The sequence below is a fragment of the Aplidium turbinatum genome, chromosome 7, assembly GCF_918807975.1.
Source record: "Aplidium turbinatum chromosome 7, kaAplTurb1.1, whole genome shotgun sequence".
NCBI classification, from domain to species: Eukaryota; Metazoa; Chordata; class Ascidiacea; order Aplousobranchia; family Polyclinidae; genus Aplidium; species Aplidium turbinatum.
The window spans coordinates 24,760,641-24,783,204 of NC_137478.1; the positions used below are offsets into that span (position 1 = coordinate 24,760,641).

Sequence of the window (22,564 nt, forward strand, 5' to 3'; positions counted from 1 at the left end):
GTACTAGATCTTCTGTGAACTTCTAGTAATGTGCCCATTGTAAAGCGCGGAAGAATTTAAGTTGTTTGAAATATCAGCTTATGATCAGTTGAGCCTTCACAGCAGCATGAGCCTTCAGCAGCGTTTCCAACATAAAGCGCTGAATTTAAACTGTAATATCAGCCTGGTCTAAGTAGTTGTAGTAAGATTTGTATTAGACAATATGAGAGCTGATCCAAACGATGTTTCTTTTGGCGACTCGACATAAAACAGAATTTTATTTCCTGAATAAGCATCTCAATGATGAAACGAAACGTAATAAACTCTTTTCAAAACGAAAGCAAGTAAAAAAAAATTCCGCACTAAATTCCATCCGAGCCTGGGTCCTAAAGCACCCCCTGAACCCCCTGTCAACTTTACTGCTAGTAACCAGCAAAAATGTATTCTGTTTTGCAGACTATGCCAAATCCGATAGTTCACAACATATTTTAAATTTGCTCAGTATGCTGGCTTTTCGTTTTCATGACAATTTACTAGGCCTACAGGAGTAAGGAGTTGAAAAAAAAACAAGCGTCAACCCAGTCAATTGACACAAAATCGCATTTGTGATACTTAAAGCTTATGCATCATTTTTATATCGCTTATAAGCAGTTAAGATTGAAGACATCAACAATTTATCGGCAGCATAGCCGAACGGTGAGAGCCCTGACACGGACGCTGAAGATGAACACTAAAACTGGCTTTATTGCCTTCCCAATTTAAATTATGAACCACTTATCAGTATTTAGGCTGAAAGTTCGACAATTGACTGAAAATGTTTTTTGTTTAATTCACCCTTATTCCCATTGTCGATTGTTGGATCTGGTGGTTTGCAATGCTTCATACAAATTTTCCACATTTTCTATTATTTTATTGATTACAAACTACCACTATTTGAAGGATCGAGATTTAGGCCAAATAGGTTTCTCAATTCTTGTCCGACAGATAAAAATAATGTGAGCAACTTCTTGTAACTAAAAGCAAGAGAAGCAGCTACCACAGCGATTAGTCCACAAATCAATTACTTCAACTTGATGCAGGCGAAGTTTGCTTGAAATCAGATAATGATAAACCACATTTGATTGAGAAGTGATAAATATTTTTGACAGTATCAGATCTAATTAGCAGTGGAGCCGCATCGCTCAAAACAGCTATGAAAATAAGTCACAGGTTGATTAAATTCCATTGCAACAAGGAAAAAAAATCTGTTTTATTTTCACAACTTGTTTTGTCTGTCTTGAGTAGTCACTCTTAATTGCCTTAAAAATAAGTTGGCTTCTTGTAAGAAAATTATGTTTTCGAGTTGTGGCTTCAATGTAAAACTCTGAGGTATTTCAAAACCGGAACGAAACACTTTCAGAGTAATTAAACACCGCTCACTTTTTGATTGTTGTAAAATGCAAAGGTGTTCGGAGTCAGGTTTTTTGGATTTCTGCTCTAGCCTACTCCGACGCCGTTGTCTGTGAATCTAGACTCCACTTCTGCCCTAGATATTTTGAGGATATTGACTGCAAACTCCACTCCGACTCCGAACGCAAGCCATGAATCACAACTTTTTATAGTGTTTTACACTTATACCTTCACTATTTCCTGTCATGAAAAGAAAAACAGGAACAGGACAAAACAAAGACAAAATTACTGCTTGGAAAAAAATCCATAGAAGTACACAAAATGACAATGAGAGAGTACAACGTAAATATTTGTGTGCTAAACGTACTAACTGGCAAAAAAATAGGCTCCGGGTCTTGTTTTTGCCAAAAAATTCTGACTCCTGCTCCACTGACTTGAGAAATTTGAGTCAGTGCGAGTCGAGTCATAGCGGAAATTCGAGACTCGCAGTCCCAAACATTTCAAAACTTTTAGTAGAAAACATAAATTCCATTACTGTAGTCTAATTTTTGTTGATGTCAACCAAACACATGAAATAATTTTTATAAAAAGTTCAAAGCTTAAAGTAGCTTAAATGAAAGGAATATACTGAAATATCTATTTAGTGTCACTTGGTTTCAGTGAATCAATAAATAAAATTATTTAGTTCCATTCGCGTCGTTTTGCTTAGTTTAGTTTAATCGTCCGAAGCATCAAATTATTTATTTCCACAAAAGTAAAAATATAACGGCCCGGAGCGGCACCAAAAAAAGTGCCACCCGATTGTCAACAAAGCAAACCAGAAAATTTGTTGAAATTTTCATGGTCAACATCTGAAAAACTGACACTGATGGAACAACTTTTGTCTTGTTAAAATTGATTGCCTCCTTTAAATGACAGCTTAAAAATGACAATGCATTCGTACGCTATAGCTCTGGATGGTGTCCATTTCAGGATGTCAAAAATAGCAAGTTTTTCCAGCTGGGTTGCTACACCATTGTTCTTTTTAATAAGAAAACAATGAATGATGATTGACTGATAAAAATAATCATGATAATGAATAATAAAATACTAATAATCAGATGATGATTTAAAATTTCTGCATAGCGTATAACGTACAAACAGTTTCGAGAACAAACCAAGTGCTATGAATGAGCCTGGTGATAATAACTTAGGCTACCAAATTAAACATGTTAATTTGCATTAAAAAAACACTTAAAATTTGGGACAGTAGTTAGTCTTGAACACTTGAACAGTAGTAGTCGCCAGACAGAAAATTAGTCGTTTTGGCATTGGTACACACGGTGTTTTCTTATGTACGTTTGTTTTTCATCCAAACAAAAATAAATGACCATCCATTGCTGCAAATCACAGCCGATGACAGCTGCTATTTATTAATGAATCTATATCACTTATGTGTTTACACACAACAATTTGGGTGACAAACAACGTTTTTGCAAAATCGATATTTCTGGGCATCAAATTTCAAAATTTTAATTTTATCAGTTTGATCTCTGAATGAATATTTTATATCATTCTTTCCAGACATAAAATCACAACTGAAAATGCTGCAGAGAAAAAGTGCGGTAGTTGTTCTGAGATCATTTTTGTTGTTGAAAAATTGGTGTCAATGTTGTTTTGAGCAGTACGATTTTTTGTATTTTACACTAGCTAAACTAAACAACTCTCACAATTTTGTAGTTTTGTTTGCTGTACATATTATGTCAAAGGTTATGTCATAAAGGCAACGTCGCCTGAAGATGCAAGCATATTTGTGATATTTTGCAAAACTGGTCGTAACAGGTTTGGTTGAGTTTTTGAAAGCAATACTTTTTCTTACTTGCCACTCTATGGCAATGTTATAAAATTTTCTGTGAAATGGAAGGAAATAAAGAGAGGCCTGTATTAATTTTAGTTAGCAGTTTTAGAGTTACAGTTCTGGCAGAAAGTTATTGAAATATCGGTTAATTGGTTATTTCGTAAACCACAGGACTACTGCGTTGTGGCAAGGTGACATGTTTATTTGTTAGAATCTTTATCCTCGGACGAAGATAAAGGTTCTTTGAGAGCTTAATCCTGACAGTCTTGCATAGTTGTAAGTGCAAAAGCTTTGAACCGTTGGTGCAGGCCCAGACACAAAGATCAACATGTTGAAGTCTTCATGATGTGACTAACTTCAATTTATTTGTCAGAAATAAATAGGGGAATGATTTGAAGTTGAAACTGACAAAACAGCTGAAGTAATTTAATACTTGCTTTTTAAGTAAGTATCAATAACTTACAAACGCGAACAATTGGGCCTAATGGAAATGATGGAATCCTTACAAATACATATAGACATAGCCATGGCACATTACGTCACTGTGTTATTTCTATGTGTCTGTGGCATGGTCTTGAACATTTTACTGCTGGTGCTGTTCTTCAGAAAAAAACAGGTAAGGTATAATTCTTGTTATTTGCATGATGCCATATTTGTCATGGTACTTTGTAAATACTGTACATAATATACAAGCACCGAGCGCATTTCACTGTAGTTCATGCATGCACGAGCGTTTTAGGGATAAGGACTTGAAATTTTCCTCATAGGCCTACCCATGTGAAAAAGATTAGCACTAAGTATTATGAGGAGGATGCCACTAAGGATGATACCCCACAGCCCACCAATGCAACAACCTCCTCATGGATTGGCTAAATGAAAATGCTCGGGCTTATAGCGTCATACAAAACAACAACAACTACGTATTATGTACCAATTTGTTAGTTTAGTGACTTTTTTCAAATTACGCTGTCTATTGCTTATTTTAAATTCACATTTTGCCGTGTTTCCCGGTCGATGTTTATTATATATATTGTAACACTGCTATTAGTTTTAAGCAAGACAAGTTTCAAACAAACCCACCAAAGGTTTAAGTCTATTCTTGGCAGACAGTTAATTTATTGCATGCTTCTAACAGCCTACAATTTGAAAGACATACGCTAAAAGCTAATGGATGCATCGACTTACTGTACCTGTAAAACAGCAAAAATCGAACATTTTAATTCTAGCACGCTAAATTTGAGTTTGTTTTCTGTTTTGATAGTGAGCCTGTCTTGACAAGTTTTCAATGATTTTGTGTTCAAAGATCTTTATATTTTTGATCTGTCGTTGGATCCGTTAATGTCTAAATGTAAATTTTAAAACGCTAAATAATTAATCGGTTATAAATGAAATGCAGCGTTTTACCCGCACGTCAATTTTTTCGGATAACAAACTAGCAATTCATTTATTGATACTCTCACAAAAGTTGAGTTATGTAACGTAAATCTGACTCATGTAGAAACTAAACTCAAGTTTAGCAAACTTTACAAAATCTAAACTACTTTCATCTTCAGTGCTATTGAATAGATTGAAGTGTTATTGCATTGCACTGACGATGAAAACAATTTAGTATTCGAAACGCTTGATGAACATGAACTTAGTTTCTGCACTTTGGGCTCATTAATTTTTAATCAGTATGAACATGCGTTTCAAACTGCTTTGGGCCTATGTTTAACAAGCCACTTGCTACTTTTTCATGCACACGTTACCGTAGGGTAGGCATTGCTATCTCGTTTCATAAGAAATCGGTGACGTAGGGAGAAAGAAAACTTTACTGAAAAAAAGCAACTGTCGGGGTGCAAACGTCATTCAACACTAATTAAAACGTTGTAATAATATTTAACCATTTTTTTAAAAGCAAGATAAATTTTTGGGGGGCGATTCCCCCCAACCTCCATGTGGCTACGGCCCTGTGATAAATCAAAAATCTTTCCATCCAAATCTATATTGTATCGCAGACATGTTACGTTTATTTGCGTTAGCTGCTTGCGGTGTTTTTCAAAGATTTGATCTTGATTCTCACAACAGCCAGGCTAATGTTCATCAAATCTGAAGTAACCAATTTTATACCGAAATTCCTGCTTTAAGACAACAAAACACGTTTAACAAACTGTCTTACCTATTTTACCTTCCAATTAACGTTTAACTTTTCGAATAGGCTGCAGATCATATTGTATAGGGTAATTAAAGTTAAATCAATTCATTGCCGTATGAGCATTTTGGGGCAGAGGGTGTAATATACTTTTACCAGCCTTAATTAAATTTATGTTGAACGAATACTGTTTCAATGTTAAACAATTTGATTATTATGACTTTAACTTGTCTGCACAATTTTACTTTGCAGGTGCGAAACTCTGTCTACACAACGTACATGATTCAAATAGCAATCACTGATTTTTTGGTCTGTATCGTTTGGTTGATTATGGCGGCCATGTATTTGGATGAACTCCCTTCAGAAAGCAAAATGTATGGAACAACGCAATTAAACAATGGTAGGTTACGGTCTTAGTTAACAAAATCAATTCTTTTTGTTTCTCGCAGTTGAGTGTAGCAAGAATTGTCAGTTATAAATGCCATGTTTTGCCCATGAGGCTGAGCTCGTCAGTATCGCACCACTGATTCATGCCACAAGGGATTTTCTACCACCGACTTAGCTCGCTGTGCTAGTGAGTGCTCAACCTTGTGCTGATAGCCAGGTAGAACGCTCCCCTCTTTATAAAATCAATTCTTGTTATTTTGGTTTAACATGTGATGTTGAATTAACGAAAACTTCTTACATAGTCACCCAGCTGGGTCACTATTTTTTTGCAACAGTGTTGGGTCGTTATAAAAACTAGAAATAATCAAACGAAATTTTTGAAGTTGAGGCACTTTAGACTAAATGAACTACATCTCAGTATTGTTTGAAACCTTACTTCCAAAGTCACATACTGTAAAAGCAACTCTTGACTTTCTACTTATCGTACTTACTCCAAAACATGCGATTTTATTTTAAAGACGTTAACCACATACTGAATATATCGTGCTCTCTCACCTTGTTTCATACAGGAACGGATTTAGAAAAACAATCACATGTTTTTTCCAGGGCCACGTGACAAGTGCCACCGGCCTGGATCCATTAAAACGCAAACGCTAAAAAGAAATTCTTTCGAACACAGTCGGGCTCTAAATCCCGAATGCCCACCGCAGTAGTTATATTTGACATCACAGCTCAGAAGCCAGAATGACAAAAAGGTCACTAAATTATATGTGCCAATTGGATTAACGGGTGAAAGGGTGGCGGTCAAATCCTCAATTACCAGTTGCAAACGGTGAAAATTTAAACATCTACTTTCTACTGCAATGCGACACTGGCAGTATTTTTTTGTTCTGCAATATGACAACTAGCTTGGCGTTTGCACTGCGACGCGGCTGGTCTTAGTTTTTTTTATAGCTAATGACGTAACCAATTTGACAAGAATACAGTCATGTCAACGCTACGGTTTGTGACATTGAAACGACGCAAAATGAAAAGTTTTCTTCACTTTGCTTGTTTACGGTTAACTTCTAATGTTATAACTTGACACAGTTCTCTAAAACCAGGAACACCAAAGCTGCTTGTCTTGAGGCGTTTATGCGAGCATTGACATTTTAATGATCGAACTTGTCTTTCGTAACAGTTTTGGCGTTTGCTTTTTGTATGTGAAAACTTGCATACGTTATCTCAGACAGCAAAATCCGTCCTTTTTGCATTGATTCAACGTCTGCAGATATTGCAGACGTTGAATCAATGCAAATATGACGGATTTTGCTGTCTGGATACTTTGCATAAACTGAAAAGGTGTCATTGCGAATTCTGATTTGCTCCAAGTGGCACAACCAGTGGCTTTGTGCCAACTAAGAAGGGGCAGATTCTTCATAAATACTCCCATTAACTTTATCTTAAATATACAGGTATTTAGCATGCAGAATAAGCAGCGGTGAATGGTAGCCTCAAAGAGCTAATGGTGGGCCTAAAATTTGCGTTCAGTTTATCGGTGTCCTTTTCCCTTGCGCCGTAGTATTGATTTTCCTTCATAGGCTACAATGTTTACTTGTAGCAGAAATGTTCTGCTGCTTAAACAAAATTTCCAAATTTGTAAGTTTTGTTTGATTACTTTTACTCGATTTTACATTGAATCAACACAAGTGGTTTTGAGGAGCTGACTACTTTAACAAGATTTTTCTCCGTACGTGTGTGATTCAGGATATCGATTGCTTCACAGCAGATCAAATCGACATAAACGTATAGCCTACTCCGAAAGAGCTTTTGTGGAGAAGAAAAGCTTTTTCAGGTTTTGTTAATCGAACAAGAAATGTAACATTTCTAAAGATCTAATTTTTTGGAAAAGTGCTAACGTTTCGTTTTGTTTGCAATCTCAAAGTTCCACCATTTTTCTATATTTTCCAATGTGTTAATGGGTTAGTTTATCTCTGATTTCACTGGTCACAAAGATGATAGTAGTTTTATTGCTTTCTAGTATACAAACGTTAAAACCGTAGTAATTTGAATTGTATTTTAAAAATCCTGTTTGACAAAATGTATCAAGTGCTGTTGCCATACGAATTTGTATCACCAACTTTGCTTAACATTGATATCACATTTTGTAATATGACTTCATTTTTAAAACTAAATTTAAGAAAAAATAAGAGCAGTAGCCTTGTGTTTGAAAACTAATACCCGTAATAGCCTACATGCTATATATTACTTAAAAGAAACAGAAAACATAGATGACCAGTAATTTGTTTCAAAATACCAAATAGACATAATTTCTAATGATTTGTCTAAATACCAATGTCTAAGTTTTTAATGATTTAACCTAACCATTTTTCCCTTGCTGAATCTTCACATTAGGCAATATTAAACTCATGTTAAGAATAATTTAATTCAACTGTCGCTTGTTTGCTGGTGGCCATTTAAACATGTGCTATTTTGTTTTTCAATAACAGAATCGACCTCCTCTGAAACCTCTGCAAATGAAATGTCCAAAAGTGAGAGGAGGAACTTTTCCGTTTACCGTTTCACTTATGCGATGTACAACTTTCATTACTACAACAACATATTCTTGCTGGCTACCATGAGCACAGAACGGTGTGTAGCGGTTTGGAAATCACTCCGCTGCCAACGATATGAGTTTAATGTGAGTGAATAAAGTTGGAGATTAAGTTTTTGTGTTGATCGTTAAACGTTTTTGAAGTAATAATAGCTTGCAGAAGAGGTAGTATATTGACTAACTCATCTGAAAGTTCATCAAAATTAAAATATGACTGATAATACTTATTGTTACCGGGCTAGGGGTGTTCAATTTCGATTATTTGAATATTCGAAATTCGAAATTCAATTTATTTTCGATTTTCGAATTTCGATTTCGAATATCACAACTATTCACCAAATTGCAAAATGTGATTTTATTGAATGAAACGACATGAAAATTCGCTAGAAAACGCGAAAAAAAGACATGAAAATTTGCGAAAAAAGAACACAAAATAACGTCTACAGCTCCAGGCCCATGTTGGTGTTTATGAACACAAGCTGATCGACATGGTCACCCGTCAGTCGGATCTCAGTTTCGTGACGGTCAGGCCAGCTTTTGAAAACGATCGCTCCGCTGGAGCCGAGGTCGCTGGGATCCCAAACACTTCAAGTTCATTTTCACAGCGAGCGATTCACTGCCGCGACATTTCACTGCAGAGTGCAGAGGTTTCGACCCGAAAGCGACATCGAGTATGTTTGCAAGCGCATTAAGCTAAACGCACGCTCCGTCTACGTAGCAAATTATGTTGTTTTTGGGTGCATTCAACATCTGATGACATTGAATCGACAAAAAATGGTAGATTTTTGCTATGTCCCAGGCAGCAAATCAGTCATTTTTAGATTGCTTCAAAGTCTGCAGATATTAAATCAATGTAAAAATGACAGATTTTGTTGTCTGGTGTTGGATTGTAGCATCGCAACTCGTTCTAGAGATTATTTATCGCGAAGCTGTTGCGGTTTGCATTCAAAAAGTGTTTTCCTGCTGCCGATCGCTAGTTCATCTGTTGTTTTATGTATCAATACAGCATAAAAAGTTGCCCCCACGCAGGCCCGCAGCCAAGGGGGCCTCTCACCCCTTGAAAAAAATGTCGCCCCCCCTTGGCAAAGTCTCAACATTCTCGAGCAACAGCTGCAATTATAATGATTTTGCCCCTTTAAATTTTTTCGGGCCCCCCTAAAAAAAAGTTGCCCCCCCTTGCTCTGCGGTCTGGCTACGGCCCTGCCCCCACGGCTTAGGCGCCTATGGATTCGGTAAAAAATGGATAAAACTGCGACAAAGCTCACCCTACACTTTCTGCTATTGCACAACCTAGCTATCTTCATTCTTGAGAAATTTGTGAAATTTGGCATTAAAAATGCCAACCTGGCATCCCTGGTGCACGACTGGCCGTTGGACCAGCGAGAGCGTGTGATAGTCACGTGATCGACGATGCGCATGCGTCGAAGTCTTTTTCGCTTGCAAAATGCGACAAGACAGATTTCGCGCCACTCGCGTTACTTTCAACCGCGTTCAGCCAAAAGGGCGGCTATAATTTCGAATATGTCCGATACGAAAAACGAATTTCGAATATCACCTTAATCGAAATCGAATCGAATCGAAAATCGAAATTGAACACCCCTATTACCGGCATAATTCATTTGTTAGCTAGCCATTTGAAACTTTGCTCAGTTAATATCTCAGTCGTACTGCATAGGATCCAGCACACAATGGGGTACAGGAGGACATATTGTTCTATGCCATCTGGAAGTTGTTTGGTTAATTTTTTTCACTTTGCAGTCCTAGTTTTGTAAATAATTGAAGAGCGACGTACGTTTTCTTGAAAACGGATACTTTAAAGACTTTAAGATGAATGTAACTTTGAAACGTCTTTGTTTGACCATTCCATATGTTGTAATTTCGGTGATCAATATTCATCACTTTGGTTTGCAAAAAGAATTCAAAGCCCGTCAGATTGACGGAGTTGACCAAAGTTAATGTATACATCGCTATTCAATTCAATGAATATTTTATAATCTATTACTGTCATCGGCATATTTAAAAAGCTTCGAAAGGTCAGAAACTCAACCTGAACAAAACGAATATGACTCAAGTTGTAAACGAACTGCATGCAGGAAATCACAAACAAGAGGCCCCAATCGCTTTCTCTCGGATATTAAACCCATTTTGCCAAAAGGTTGTTTCGAAAATGATTGCAGGCTTGGAGTTATAAAGAAGAATCAAAAAATGACAAAAATGTATATATTTTGGTGTTTGTATTGCTCTCAATACTTTTATTAAGTCCTTTTACAGCATTCACTTCAAACTGGGTAGGCCTATAGAAATAACTTGTCAAGGAAAGCTTACTGTTCATCATTCGCGGATTTGAGAAATAGATCCAAATTGCCGTTAAAGGAGAAATTGTGTGAATGTTATATGATAACCAATTGTTTCACAAAAAATCTTACAGTAGACCTATTATTATTAATCCTGAATAAAGACCTCAAAATGAAGAAGCTAAATTGGTTGAGCTATCTGTTACTAGCTAAATAAATTGTTTTTAATTTTTCGAGTTTTAAAATTGTTCTCAAATTAGCAGTAGCCTACACGTATATAACACAACATTTTAGTTATTTTCCAATCGAATATGTTAGCTTAGTATTTTCCCAATAAAGATGAAAACGGTGTAATTTCAAAGCATTTTAAGAAGTTTATTAGTTGCATTTTGAGCAAAATTTCTACCATTCTCATGATATCTGTTCTGAATACTTGAAGCAATATCATTATCATTGCCAACAGCATTGACTGACAAGAGACTTTTTTTTTCAGCGAAAGTTTATTTGTGCGATCAGTATTCTCATGTGGTTGTTGGCTTTGGCATGCTCTCTACCAAGCTTTATCGATCCAGATTTGATCACGAAAAGCGAACAAACTGATTTGATGTTGCAAAATTTGAATGCAACAAAAGAATACAATTCTGGGTGAGTCTTGTGCGAACCGGATTTAACTGGATGATTTTAATCTCTTGTGGAATCATTTGCTGCAAATGCGATGTGCTTTGTCGTTGGCTTATTAATCAAACAGAAAATCGGCATGTGCAGCCTATTAGGCCTACAGTTTACATTTATGGCTATGGCTCGACATATTGCCTTTAGCGCACCAGTAGCCTACATGTTGGTTGTGATCATAAAAAAGCAAAGAAAGAATCAAAATTTTACAAATATTGTAAGTAGGCGTTTGCGCGAACATTTTTGCATCGATTTTTATCGCAGCTTGTTTGTACCAAATACAAGTTGAAGTCAATGTTTAGTTTTTTCGGTGTGGAAATGTTTGACTCATTAATCAACGCAACAAATAAAAATTATACGTCAATTTTGAATTAGCGATATGTTGTCAAGGCTAATCAAATGCAGTCTTTGAGTGTCATAGCGCATAGACCTGGTTGATTTGCTAATGCACTGATGTCAAACTTACTTCATTTTCTCTCAATTATTAAAAAAAAAATCATATTTCTTTATTGGTTGATGTGACTGAGCTTTGCTAGACAACGTAGCCTACCACGTTGCACCAGTCATGGTTGTGTCCCAAAACATATGCAGGCTAACTATTTAGTGTTGCTGAGTTAAAAGCGCTAGCATACACCAATTAAAGCTGTACCACTTTCTCGTTAACAGACTTTCTACAATGTCTTCAAACTTAATTTCTTGCACCGAGCCTCTCCGCTACGCAATGGCAAGCAATGATTCCTTTGTGAGAGATCACGACGGAGTGTCTGTGAAGGATTGTCTTCGCATTATGATGGAGTATGACAAAAAGTATAATGGTAGCGTGGAAGCAAAAATGATGGAATTTTTCGCCAAGGATATACCAGAGACCCTAAATTCCAGCTATGCGTTTCCGGACAGTTTGTATGACCATCATTTGGACGACCCTTGGGAGGGTGATGAGGGTGAGTTTGATGATGAAGACTTCGATTTCGACGAAAGTGTAGACTTTCCAATAGCCTATTACAAAATGTTCCTGAACGCTTCAGTGACGATACTTACTGACATTGTTAGTAATCGAGACATTGACAATCTGTGTGATCCCCGCCTTTCAACGCGTGCAAAATACTATCAAGTGATAGTCAACCTTGTGATTGGGTTTTTCATGCCATTTGCTGCTATCATGGTGACAAATTTAGCCATTGCTTTCATGATTGGAAACAGAGCCAGACATAGACTGGGAAGTGATGCTGGCGACGAAGGCAATGAAGATTCAACTGTCAGGCGAATGTCGAGTTTTCTTCGGCATTTCGGTCAAAAAAGTGAAAGTAAGCTGGAAGGAGAAGCCTCTGGCATTTACAAACGATCGCCAGTGATGATAAGAAAGGTTAAAAATAGATACAAGACCGAAAAAAATCAACGCAGCAAAGAGCAGAAACAACTGCTCGATGGCAAGAAAGGGAAGCCGGAAGGCGCAACAATCAAGCTTCAACCAGCCACACCATCGACGTCACCGTGCCACGTTTGCGGGCCTGAGGCGACCGAATCCCGGCCGCACTTGTCATCGTTCTCGGTCATGCAAATTCGCGAATCAGCCAGTTCAGCAGAAAGCTTTCCAACGGATTTGACTTCGCTTCATACAGCAAGTCCAAGTCCAGGTGTGAGACTCTCTGCACCATTGTTTCTACACAACGACGGAAAGGTACATAAGTTCACTGTTAACATGACTATTCTTCCTTCGATTTCACTTTTTTGCAAAAGTTATGCTTGTGAAACAAGCCTAGCCTACTGTTTTTGCTGAAACATGAAAAATTTCAATTTTTGGAAAAAAATCAGTTTGAGTGTTGCCAGTGGGTGTATTCAAAGCTTTCATTCGAGAAGTTTTTATTCAGCCTAGCAAAATACTTAAAATGAGCTTTTGTGTCACTAGGTGTGTTTTCAACGAGCCTGTTCGGCTGATGATAGTATGACTGGTAGCGGATGTTCACACAACCACCACGCTTCCGCTAGACGGTGGTCAAGCGAAGTTTTCAAGAACAACACTCTTGGTCAAGACAAAAAGATGAAGAGTGACTGTGACAGAGTAGACAAATATAAAGGTTTGACCGTGCGAGTGATAGGTCTAAGCCTATCTCTTGCAAACCAATATTAATTTTATCAATCTTTGTCAAGGTTAAGTGTTGAAATGTAAAGTTTTGTAAATTGCTTTCGAATCTTTGATAATAGTTTAACACCTTTTTTAATCTACTTCAGTCAAGATGACTTGTTTTGTCACATCCATGCCAATGTCAATAGGTGATAATTATTTTTTCTGTTCAAGTGTAAGTTATTGAAAATACGCAAATGCAAGTTATTTGCAAGCAAACGCGAAAGTCTTGATTATCACAGACTTCAGATCTCTATCAGACATTAATCGGGACTATTTTAAATGATGGCTCACGTTTGAAAGCATACATCTACTTGGTATTTTGACAGAAACTAAACTTGGTCCTGGTGATAACAATGGAATAAAGGTCGCCTCCCCTTTGACCTCACCTGTTGAAAATGCGATGGTTGATTCAACACAAGCACTCTTGGTGGACCACCAGCCAAAGATACAAGTGTATAAACCAAAATCTGTGCTGCGGAATAGCTCAAACCTGTTTGCTGACAGAGAGCGGGCTTGTTCAGTTGCCTCGAGAACAAGCGGAGGTAATCTTACGCTTAACCAATGCAACAAAAGTCTTTGTTTTTCATGACATGTGGTTTCACAACAAAATGCTATTACGCCGGTGAATTCATTGTCAATTGTCTCAGCAAGCTTTGTTCCAGTCTTTTTGAACCTCTTGCATATTTTTTCCTTATTTTCCGTTCATAAGAAATTTTTCAATACTGGACACAACTGGTGGTGTTGGCAACCCTTCTTTGTACGCTTTTACTCCGAAGTCATTGTATTTTGATAATTTTATACCAGTTTCTTGCAATAGCAGTTTTAAACACAAATTTTATTTTACGCTGGTTAACACAACTGCTAGTCTCAACGTCATATCAAGTTCAGAGAGAACAATTATTATCTTGCAGCTGGTGAAATAAAGAAACGAAAAACACTGGTCTTGAAACAGGCGGAGAGGCAAATGAGAATTTCAAACTCGATCCTGGCTTACGTATTGGTGTTTGCGATATGCTGGCTTCCTCAACGAATCATCACAGTCATATACGTCACTGAAGTACGTCATAAACTTTAAAAATTGATTGCAAGTTGAACCATGGTGGTTTATGACTATAGGTCGGCTAAATCTTTTCTTTTTAAATGGGTATTGAAATTTGTCAGATATAGCCTAACTAAAAACTTGGAAAGTTAAAAAACTCAGTGGCCTAACGATTAACTTAATATGTACAGTATTTTCACTTCTTTCAATCTTTTGTTAACTTTAAGGTTGTATTAAAAATTAGTTGTTGTGTTTAATAATATTTTTTGTTGGTTAAAATATATGATATTATCGCAAGAAAAGTAGCACAAACCACTATCTTGTTTTTGCAGGGATTCATGGGAAGAGACGGAGTCTTTTGTCATCTCACTCTTTCCTCAACAAGAATTTTAAGCTTTTTCAGTGTTCTTTTAAATCCAATCGTTTACGCGGTCACGCAGAGAGAGCTACGTCATTATCTTCGGCTCACGGTCAATTGGGTCAGCAAATGTGTCTGTCCTCATAAATGGTTGAAGAAAAAGACTCCGAGTACAGCCACGGTAGTCAGAAAAGATATTCAACGCTGCACGGGAGCAAGCGCTAACGACAAAGGGCATTATTCGGCGATTGCTCTCAACAACTTGACAACTGAAGAAGCGACGCGCCAGGAGAGACATGCGAGAAACAAAGAACGATGGTCGCGAATGTTTCAGCGTCTAGGAAGAAAAAACTTCCATTTTTCCATGTCGAGAAGTGTCATGTCATCCCAGGGAGGAAAACCCAGCGACGGCACCATTGACGAAGAACGTGAAGAAGATAAGTGTCAAAGTTCAAAAAGTCCGAGTTCATCGGCTTCGAATAAAACAATTAACAAAGCAAACGGAAAGGAAGATCAGAAACAGATGATAGACACGACTTTACCTCAAAGCGCGCCTCAACATTTGAATGACGAGACAATCTTGTAATTTCTTATTTTGAAATTTTAGCCTTTAATTTATCTTCTTCAGACCACAAATCAGTAGGGCTGCTCACAGCGTTGAGACGAGCTACTTTTATGTCTACAGAAATAAAAGCGGAACAATGTTGGAACAGAAATAGCAGAAGGGGCAATTGAACCTAATTATTTTCTTCAATTGAACTTATTTCTTATGGTACCGTATACGAGGAAAATAAGCCAAACTGAATACTTCTTTGTTTTTCGGCTTATAGGCTATTTTAAAATTCTGCTCTGCCTATGGTGGCAGCAAGAACTGCCCTATTTTCTTTTATAGCCTATATTGACAGTTATTTTTCAGAAGATAAACTCAAAACGGTTTTTATCAAGCACGTTTTCTTTTATTTTGTTTAAGTTTCTTCGCTATGGAGTTTCTTAAACGAGATCGAATTAACAAATCACAAAGTCAGTTGTTGAAAAGTAGCTTAAATTACTGTCGGGGCTTGCATTCTTTTTGGGAAAAGGCCACAAGTTTTGGGAAAAGGCTACTATGTAGCATGACGATGTTCGCCCTTCGTTTCTGAAAATGGCCAACAAGACTGAATCAAACTTTAGTAGGTTTGTGTGGTTGACATGCATGGGTGCGAAGATGACTGATGAGGCCTATTTGTGAGTTGAATCTTTCGCTGCAGGATGGACACGGGAAGGATGATTGGCTAAAGTTCTTGTTCAAAGCTCTGATCTTGCACTGTTTCCGTTTCTTGACAGCAGATAGTGTAGCCTACGTTGTTTAAAGGCTGATTCTGCGCCTTCAGAAATAAGACTGGGCCATGATGATCGTTCTGCGGTTAAGCCTTCCCAAAAATCAACTTTGATAGAAATTTTATTTATGGAGACGCAGTGGAAGCCTATTAGCAACATAAATTAAATTTCTTTAATTATGAAAGCATTAATAAAAAGGGAATATTTACTTTCTCCCTTATTAGGTAGAGTACTTTCAAATCTTTATTAACTAAATCTAATCATCAAAGGTTCATTTTGTTCCTACATTAGAATTTTACAATCATCAGACTACAAATGGGTTATTGGTTATTTTTGAACACTGCAGCATTTCAGGACTAGCCTACCGTTTTTGCTTGTTGGAAGACTTGCGTGGGTCTCTTTACGTGCAATGCATGAAAAAGTTTTCAGAGAAGTAACACAACCTAATGTTCAGAGACACAAGCTTCCAAACAAGTAGGCTAAACTTGAAAGTAAGCAAGCACCCACAAAAAATGCTACACTGCCTGATGTGGTTGGTTACTGTAGGCCTACAGTAAACAACTAGTCAAAATTTGTTTCTATTTCAACCATTTTTGAAAAATACTAACAACTCCCAAGACAAAAAAGGCCAAATTACCTTTTGCCTAATATTGTGTTCATTGTATTCAGTTTTATAGTTGTTTTGTTTTTTAATCATGATTTGCTTGGTTATGTTGTGTTTTTATACATAGTCTATAAACCGTTTATGTGCTCGCTCAGTTATCAGTGAATTGAATCTTTCTCTGCATTGGTACGGTAATAGGCATTCGCGGCGTCTTCAAGTCTATGTCTATGTAGCATAATAGGCTACTGTAGAAAGTTATTAGATTAGACAAATGGTCTAGAACCGGGGAAGAATCACGGGAGAATTTCATGATTTCAAAAAAGAAATTTTAACTGTTTAATTACCGGTAGGCTACCGTAGCCTACTCAACATAGCTAAGCAGTGGCGTACGAAAGGGGGGATTTTGACGACCGGCGGGCGAAGCCCGACGGCGTTTTCGCTTTAAACGACACCCAGCGGCGGGGGGTCTGGGGGGCCTCCCCAAGAAAATTTTGAAAAATTGCTTTGAATTTGGTGCATTCTGAGAGCATTTTCAACAAAAATGTGGGTATGGATATTCCTGTAAAATGGTGCTGTCAGGTGGCATAGCAAAAGAATAAGATCATGTTTTCTTCGGCATTTTTCGGAAATAAAGCTAAGTCTCTATGTTTTCGTGTTGTTAATTCCTGGCTGAGATGTTTGAATGTTTGGTATTGGCAAAACTCGCTCTTTTAATGCAGTTTTGTTTAAAATTAGGCTAGTTTTTTTAGACTGAAAGCATCATTCCCAAGCATAAAGAGACTGAAAGCATCATTCTCAATATCGTGACGTCACACGCGTGCCAAGTGGGGTTGTAACCCCCCCCACCCCCACTTGGCTACGCCACTGGCCATTGATATCCCAGATGTCTTCATGATATCCCAGTATGGTTTTAGTTTAGACTATATCCATTTCTCTCTCACTAATCACTGTAATAGGCTTACAGAACATTATGCTACATTGACATAGCCTACCTGGGGTGGGGTAGGTGGAGTGGGCCATGCATTTCGTATTGGCTTAGTCTATAAAACAACATTGTTACAGTAATTGCTTTGACAGAGCAATGCAAAACAAATTAAATGCCTTAATCTACGTCGTTAACTACTAAAACATTTTTAAGGGGGGGGTGGGGGGCATGGCCAATGCCCCCCCCTGCGTACGCCACTGTAGCTAAGCATAAGCGTTTTTTAAGCCGACTGGTGATATCCCTATAGTAGGCTACCTACGACGCCCTAAAAGGCAAGATACTTAGCCTGATAGTCTACTCTAGACTCTCTAGAGTAGACTCTAGAGTCTAGCATATCTGAAGGTGCAAAAGAAGATTGGCTTCCTGTCCAAAGTTTCAACTAGCCTAGGCTACTGGAGCGCAAGCTTGGACAGCGGACACACTACAAAAAGGATTTTTTCAGATTGACATTGGCTTGATTATAATTTTAGTCTACCATCACTTGATATTGTAGCCTATGCTAGCCTATAGTTTCAGCCTATTTTGCGATATCCAGATTTAGGCCTTTGAAGATTATAGACGGGGAGGCAATCTTGAAGTAGCCTACAACCATCAAACTGCCATCGTGAAGTAGGGGAGACCGGGGCAAGTTGTAAAGGTTTTTTTTTTTAAATCTAATTTTTTTTTATTTTACTAACTTTTTCGAAGACTCAAGTATTGCATTTCAAAAACATGCTAATAAGCCAAGTTTTAAGACAAAAACTGGTTGGTTTTATTTATTATTTTGCATTGTATTCAAGTTTAAGTAACGATTGCGCAACTTGACCCGGATTATTTTCCGGGGCAAGTTGTGCAACACCATGGTGGGCAAGCTGTGTAGCACCATGGGGTAAGTTGAGCAACATTAGTGCCAGGGGCAAGTTGAGCAACATATTACGACCATATTTCAGTTGCACAACTTGCCCCATTATCAATTGCACAACTTGCCCCATTCACACTTTTTTTTAAAGAACAAGAAATTTCAAGAAAACTAACAAATGTACGAAAAAATTTTACCAGCGAAATACAACTACATCACATGTCTACTGACCCCTGCTGCTAAAGTTTGACTAGTTCTATTGTGCATCCAAAAAATCAAAATTTCGTTTGCATCCGAATTTAGATCCTAAGACCTAAGTAAACACCTTATATCGTTGATCAAGCCTAACCTGCCCAAAAAACTGATAACTGCAATTCACGTGCTTCAAAGGCATTATAGGTAAAATATAATAATGGTGTTAAAGATTCATTACGCTTTTTATTTCCTTTCAAATGGGAACTTACACAACTTGGCCCGTCGCACAACTTGCCCCGGTCTCCTCTACAACAGCCATCAAACCTGAAGTAAGACATTAAAGCAGGGATGTCCAACCATTTTGGCCAAAGGGCCACATGCAGTTCACGAATGATCGCGCGGGCCGCTTAAGTATTTACTGCTAATTTGTAATCTTAAAAATGACTGTCTTATAATTTCTAATTAAAACTCTCACACCAAAATTCTAATCTTAGAAATGTCTATTATTTTTATTTTACAGTTATAAGAACAATAGACAAACCAAGATATAGTAAAGTCAACAAAGTTTTTACTACACGTCGGCATTTCCATGCGAAGTTTGGCACTGTTTTTCTCTAACAAGTTAGGCCATGTGCGATGAAATGGACGATTTAGCAACGCAAAGCGAGTTTTCTATATGGCTGTCATAAATTAGTGATCACTCAGGGGATTTGACACGGTTCATCCGCGAAAAAACTTACTCGCACAAGTATGTGCTGCCGAATTATGATGTCACGAAAACTACCAATCTGTGAATCCTCTGATATTTTTCTTAAGAGACAATTTTTTGTAAACTTCTAGATATAGAAAGTTTTGAACTTCTCTCTATAAAGCAAGAAATATTACTGATTGACCGACTCTTCAACCACGAGTACGATTGTGTGAAAAAAGTGGACGTAACTGTGGAAAATGTGACGCGTAACAATATGCATTGTGATGCAATAAAATGAACTTAAACGGTTGCGCACCCCTGCACTAGGGACTATAGAATAAAAGACAAAGAAAGCAAACATAAAATGCCAATTTCTCGAAATGTAAGTTCGCCATAAATTACGTAGACGATTGAGTTGATTATATAGTCTATGTCATTTCGAAAAATATCACCCGGGCCAATCAGAACCTTCTCGCGGGCCACATGTGGCCCGCGGGCCATGGGTTAGACACCCCTGCATTAAAGTGTCTTGCCACCTTTCATTGACCTTAAAACGGGGTTCTTCCACAATGTCGTGTAGACGCCATCTACTCGCTAACTATGCGGCTAAACCGCCAACGTAATTATTCGCTTCTCCGCAGACAGTTTAGTCAGATTTGCTGCTGTTATTTGTAGGAAGAAAGCATCGTAGACTACAGACTGACCTCTACTGTAAAGAAAGTCGGCAACATTGTTTGTAGACTACGGATAAAAAAACGTTGAAAATTAAAGGCTACAAGATCAGTTTGATTTAAAGCAATAAAGCTTAGGCTACAATTTTACCTTTGATCTTTCTGACAACTAATGGCATAACTATAGTAAAAGTAACTTCCTAAAACACCTACCGTATATTAGCCTACAAACTATACAGTAGGCTATAGTAACTTCCAAAAACACAATCTCGCGTCTCGCTTAGAAATCTTGAGAATTCTGGCTATAGTGCTTCATACTTACGTAGATTTGCCGTTATGTTACATTGTGTGGTTGTGTTTAGTCTTAGCGCAGTGTTTCCCAACCTGAGGGTAAATTACCCCCCGGAGGTAATTTGCCTGTTTTCGGCGGGTAACGAGACCGGAGGTTGTAAACTTTATAAAAGCGAAGGAATGGAACAGTCGTCTTTACAAGGAACTGTGCAAGAAGATGGGAGAAATATACGAAGTATTACTGTACCACACATAAGTACGATGGCTGTCTCATGGCAAAGGATAACCCGCCTGGTCGAACTTCGTGAGGCTGTCCATGTTTTTCTGATAGAAAAGAAGTCCGACTTGACTGAATACTTCTCTAACCAACGGTGGATTTCCCAGCTGTGCTACCTGGCTGATATCTTTGGTGAATCGAACAAAGGCAATCTTTTAATTCAAGGCAAGAATGTAACTGTGATCGACACCAAAGTAGCCGGAGCAGCATTTATCTCAAAGGTTAAATTGTGGAACAAGCGAGTTGGAAGAAGCACAGTTTTAGACGTTTGACATGTATCTCGGAGGCAATGGACTTGAGTTGACCGCGGCGTTGAAGAAGGACATAGCTGACCACTTAGGCCAGCTAGCCAAGAAGATGGACAACTACTTTCCGAATTTGAACACGGCTAGTTTTCAATGGTGCACTGAGCCCTTCACATGTGATGACAGCCAGGTGGATGATGACGACTTTTCGGCCAAAAAGAATTTATCATTCTCCGAATTAACAAAGCATTGAAACTTGATTTCAATGGGAAAGGCTTACAAACCTTCTGGTTTAGCAGACTCCAGGACGCACCAACATTAGCGACACGGGCATTAAATATCCTGACATCTCTTTCAACAACGTATCGCTGTGAACAAGGATTTTTAACTGTCTTGGGAAGGAAGACAAAGAAGCACAATCGCCAGGATGTCGAAAGCGACACAAGAATTGTCCTCAGTAGCCTACCACAAAGCCCAGGATCACAAAGCTGGCGCCTGAAGTCCAGGCCTGACCTTCGCATTGAATGTTTACCACGCATTGTTATCTTGTATTCAGTATTGTATTGCATTTTGATTGTCATAGTTAGCCCTTTGAAATAGGCTACATAGCAATAAACATTTTTGTTTTTGAAAATTGATCGTGGGGGTAATTGGCTCACTTCAGGGTGGAGATTAGGGTAACAGCCAAAAAAAGGTTGGGAACCACTGCCTTAGCGCATCCCTGCCTTAGTGATTGCAATGCTTACAGTAAGGTGACGTTTTTCCAACCAAGACTATATGGCACTTTTCAGTAGCTACAACCATGATTTTTGACTCATTTTTTGGTCTTTTCTCACTCGTTCAAGAAGAAATCTTAATTTTTTTGAAGTCAAGTTGGCAATGTAGGACGGCAGAGCGTTGTGTTAATTTCTGGTGGTGAGACTGTCAGTCGTTCCGGACCTCCGGTGCTTTTCATTTGTTGCTCTTGCTGCCTGGATTCTGTTGTTCAACGTTCAGTTTGTTATGTTGGAATGAATCAATAAACGAATCTATAGCGAAGATCATCGTGTCCTGATCACTTCTAGCAATGACCATGCCCAGAATTGTTGTCGTCCCATTGACGACTGTATGTGGGCGGGCCAGGGATATCTAAAAAAGGGGATACGACGGCTTTTATTTCGTGTGACAATAGAAGGGCTTTTGTTTATCCTAAATAATCTTTGCTTACCGTAAAATGACAATTGGCACCGATAGTAGTTTATTAAATCTTGTTATGATAACTTGCATTGCGCCATTAACATCAGGCCTGGATATTCACAGCATGCTCATTGTTGCTTGTTAATACAGCTTCCCATATACTTGCTTTACATTTAGCCTACTGCAAAGGCTTTGTTAAAAACAAAACAGCTTACTGGTAACTTTTCAACTGTCTTTCTAAACAAGTATTCTTTAAATATGCTCTACTTAACATTTGCTAACTGTCCTCTGTAGCTCATTGTACCAGCTGCACGACAAAACTTTCTACGATTTTAAAAAGAACCACATGTTTAAAGCACTATAAACTACCGCCCTGGTAGTGTCATGAGAATAAGGCGATCGCTGCAAGCCTTCATATCCCCTTCTCTAGATATCCCTGGGGCGGGCATGCTAACAATCAACGTCCGCTA

At 38.0% G+C, this 22,564-nt stretch overlaps 1 protein-coding gene across 1 annotated transcript; it reads left to right on the top strand.

The window, feature by feature from the left end:
• The first annotated feature begins 3,698 nt into the window (after positions 1 to 3,698).
• Positions 3,699 to 16,911, top strand: LOC145774434 (uncharacterized). Its single transcript, XM_082585684.1, has 10 exons — positions 3,699 to 3,821; positions 5,589 to 5,710; positions 6,403 to 6,432; positions 8,262 to 8,403; positions 11,104 to 11,255; positions 11,949 to 12,960; positions 13,189 to 13,357; positions 13,734 to 13,949; positions 14,319 to 14,464; positions 14,779 to 16,911. The coding sequence occupies exons 1-10, from the start codon at positions 3,699 to 3,701 to the stop codon at positions 15,388 to 15,390; spliced, it is 2,724 nt and encodes a 907-aa protein (XP_082441810.1). The 3' UTR covers positions 15,391 to 16,911.
• Positions 16,912 to 22,564: the final 5,653 nt, after the last annotated feature.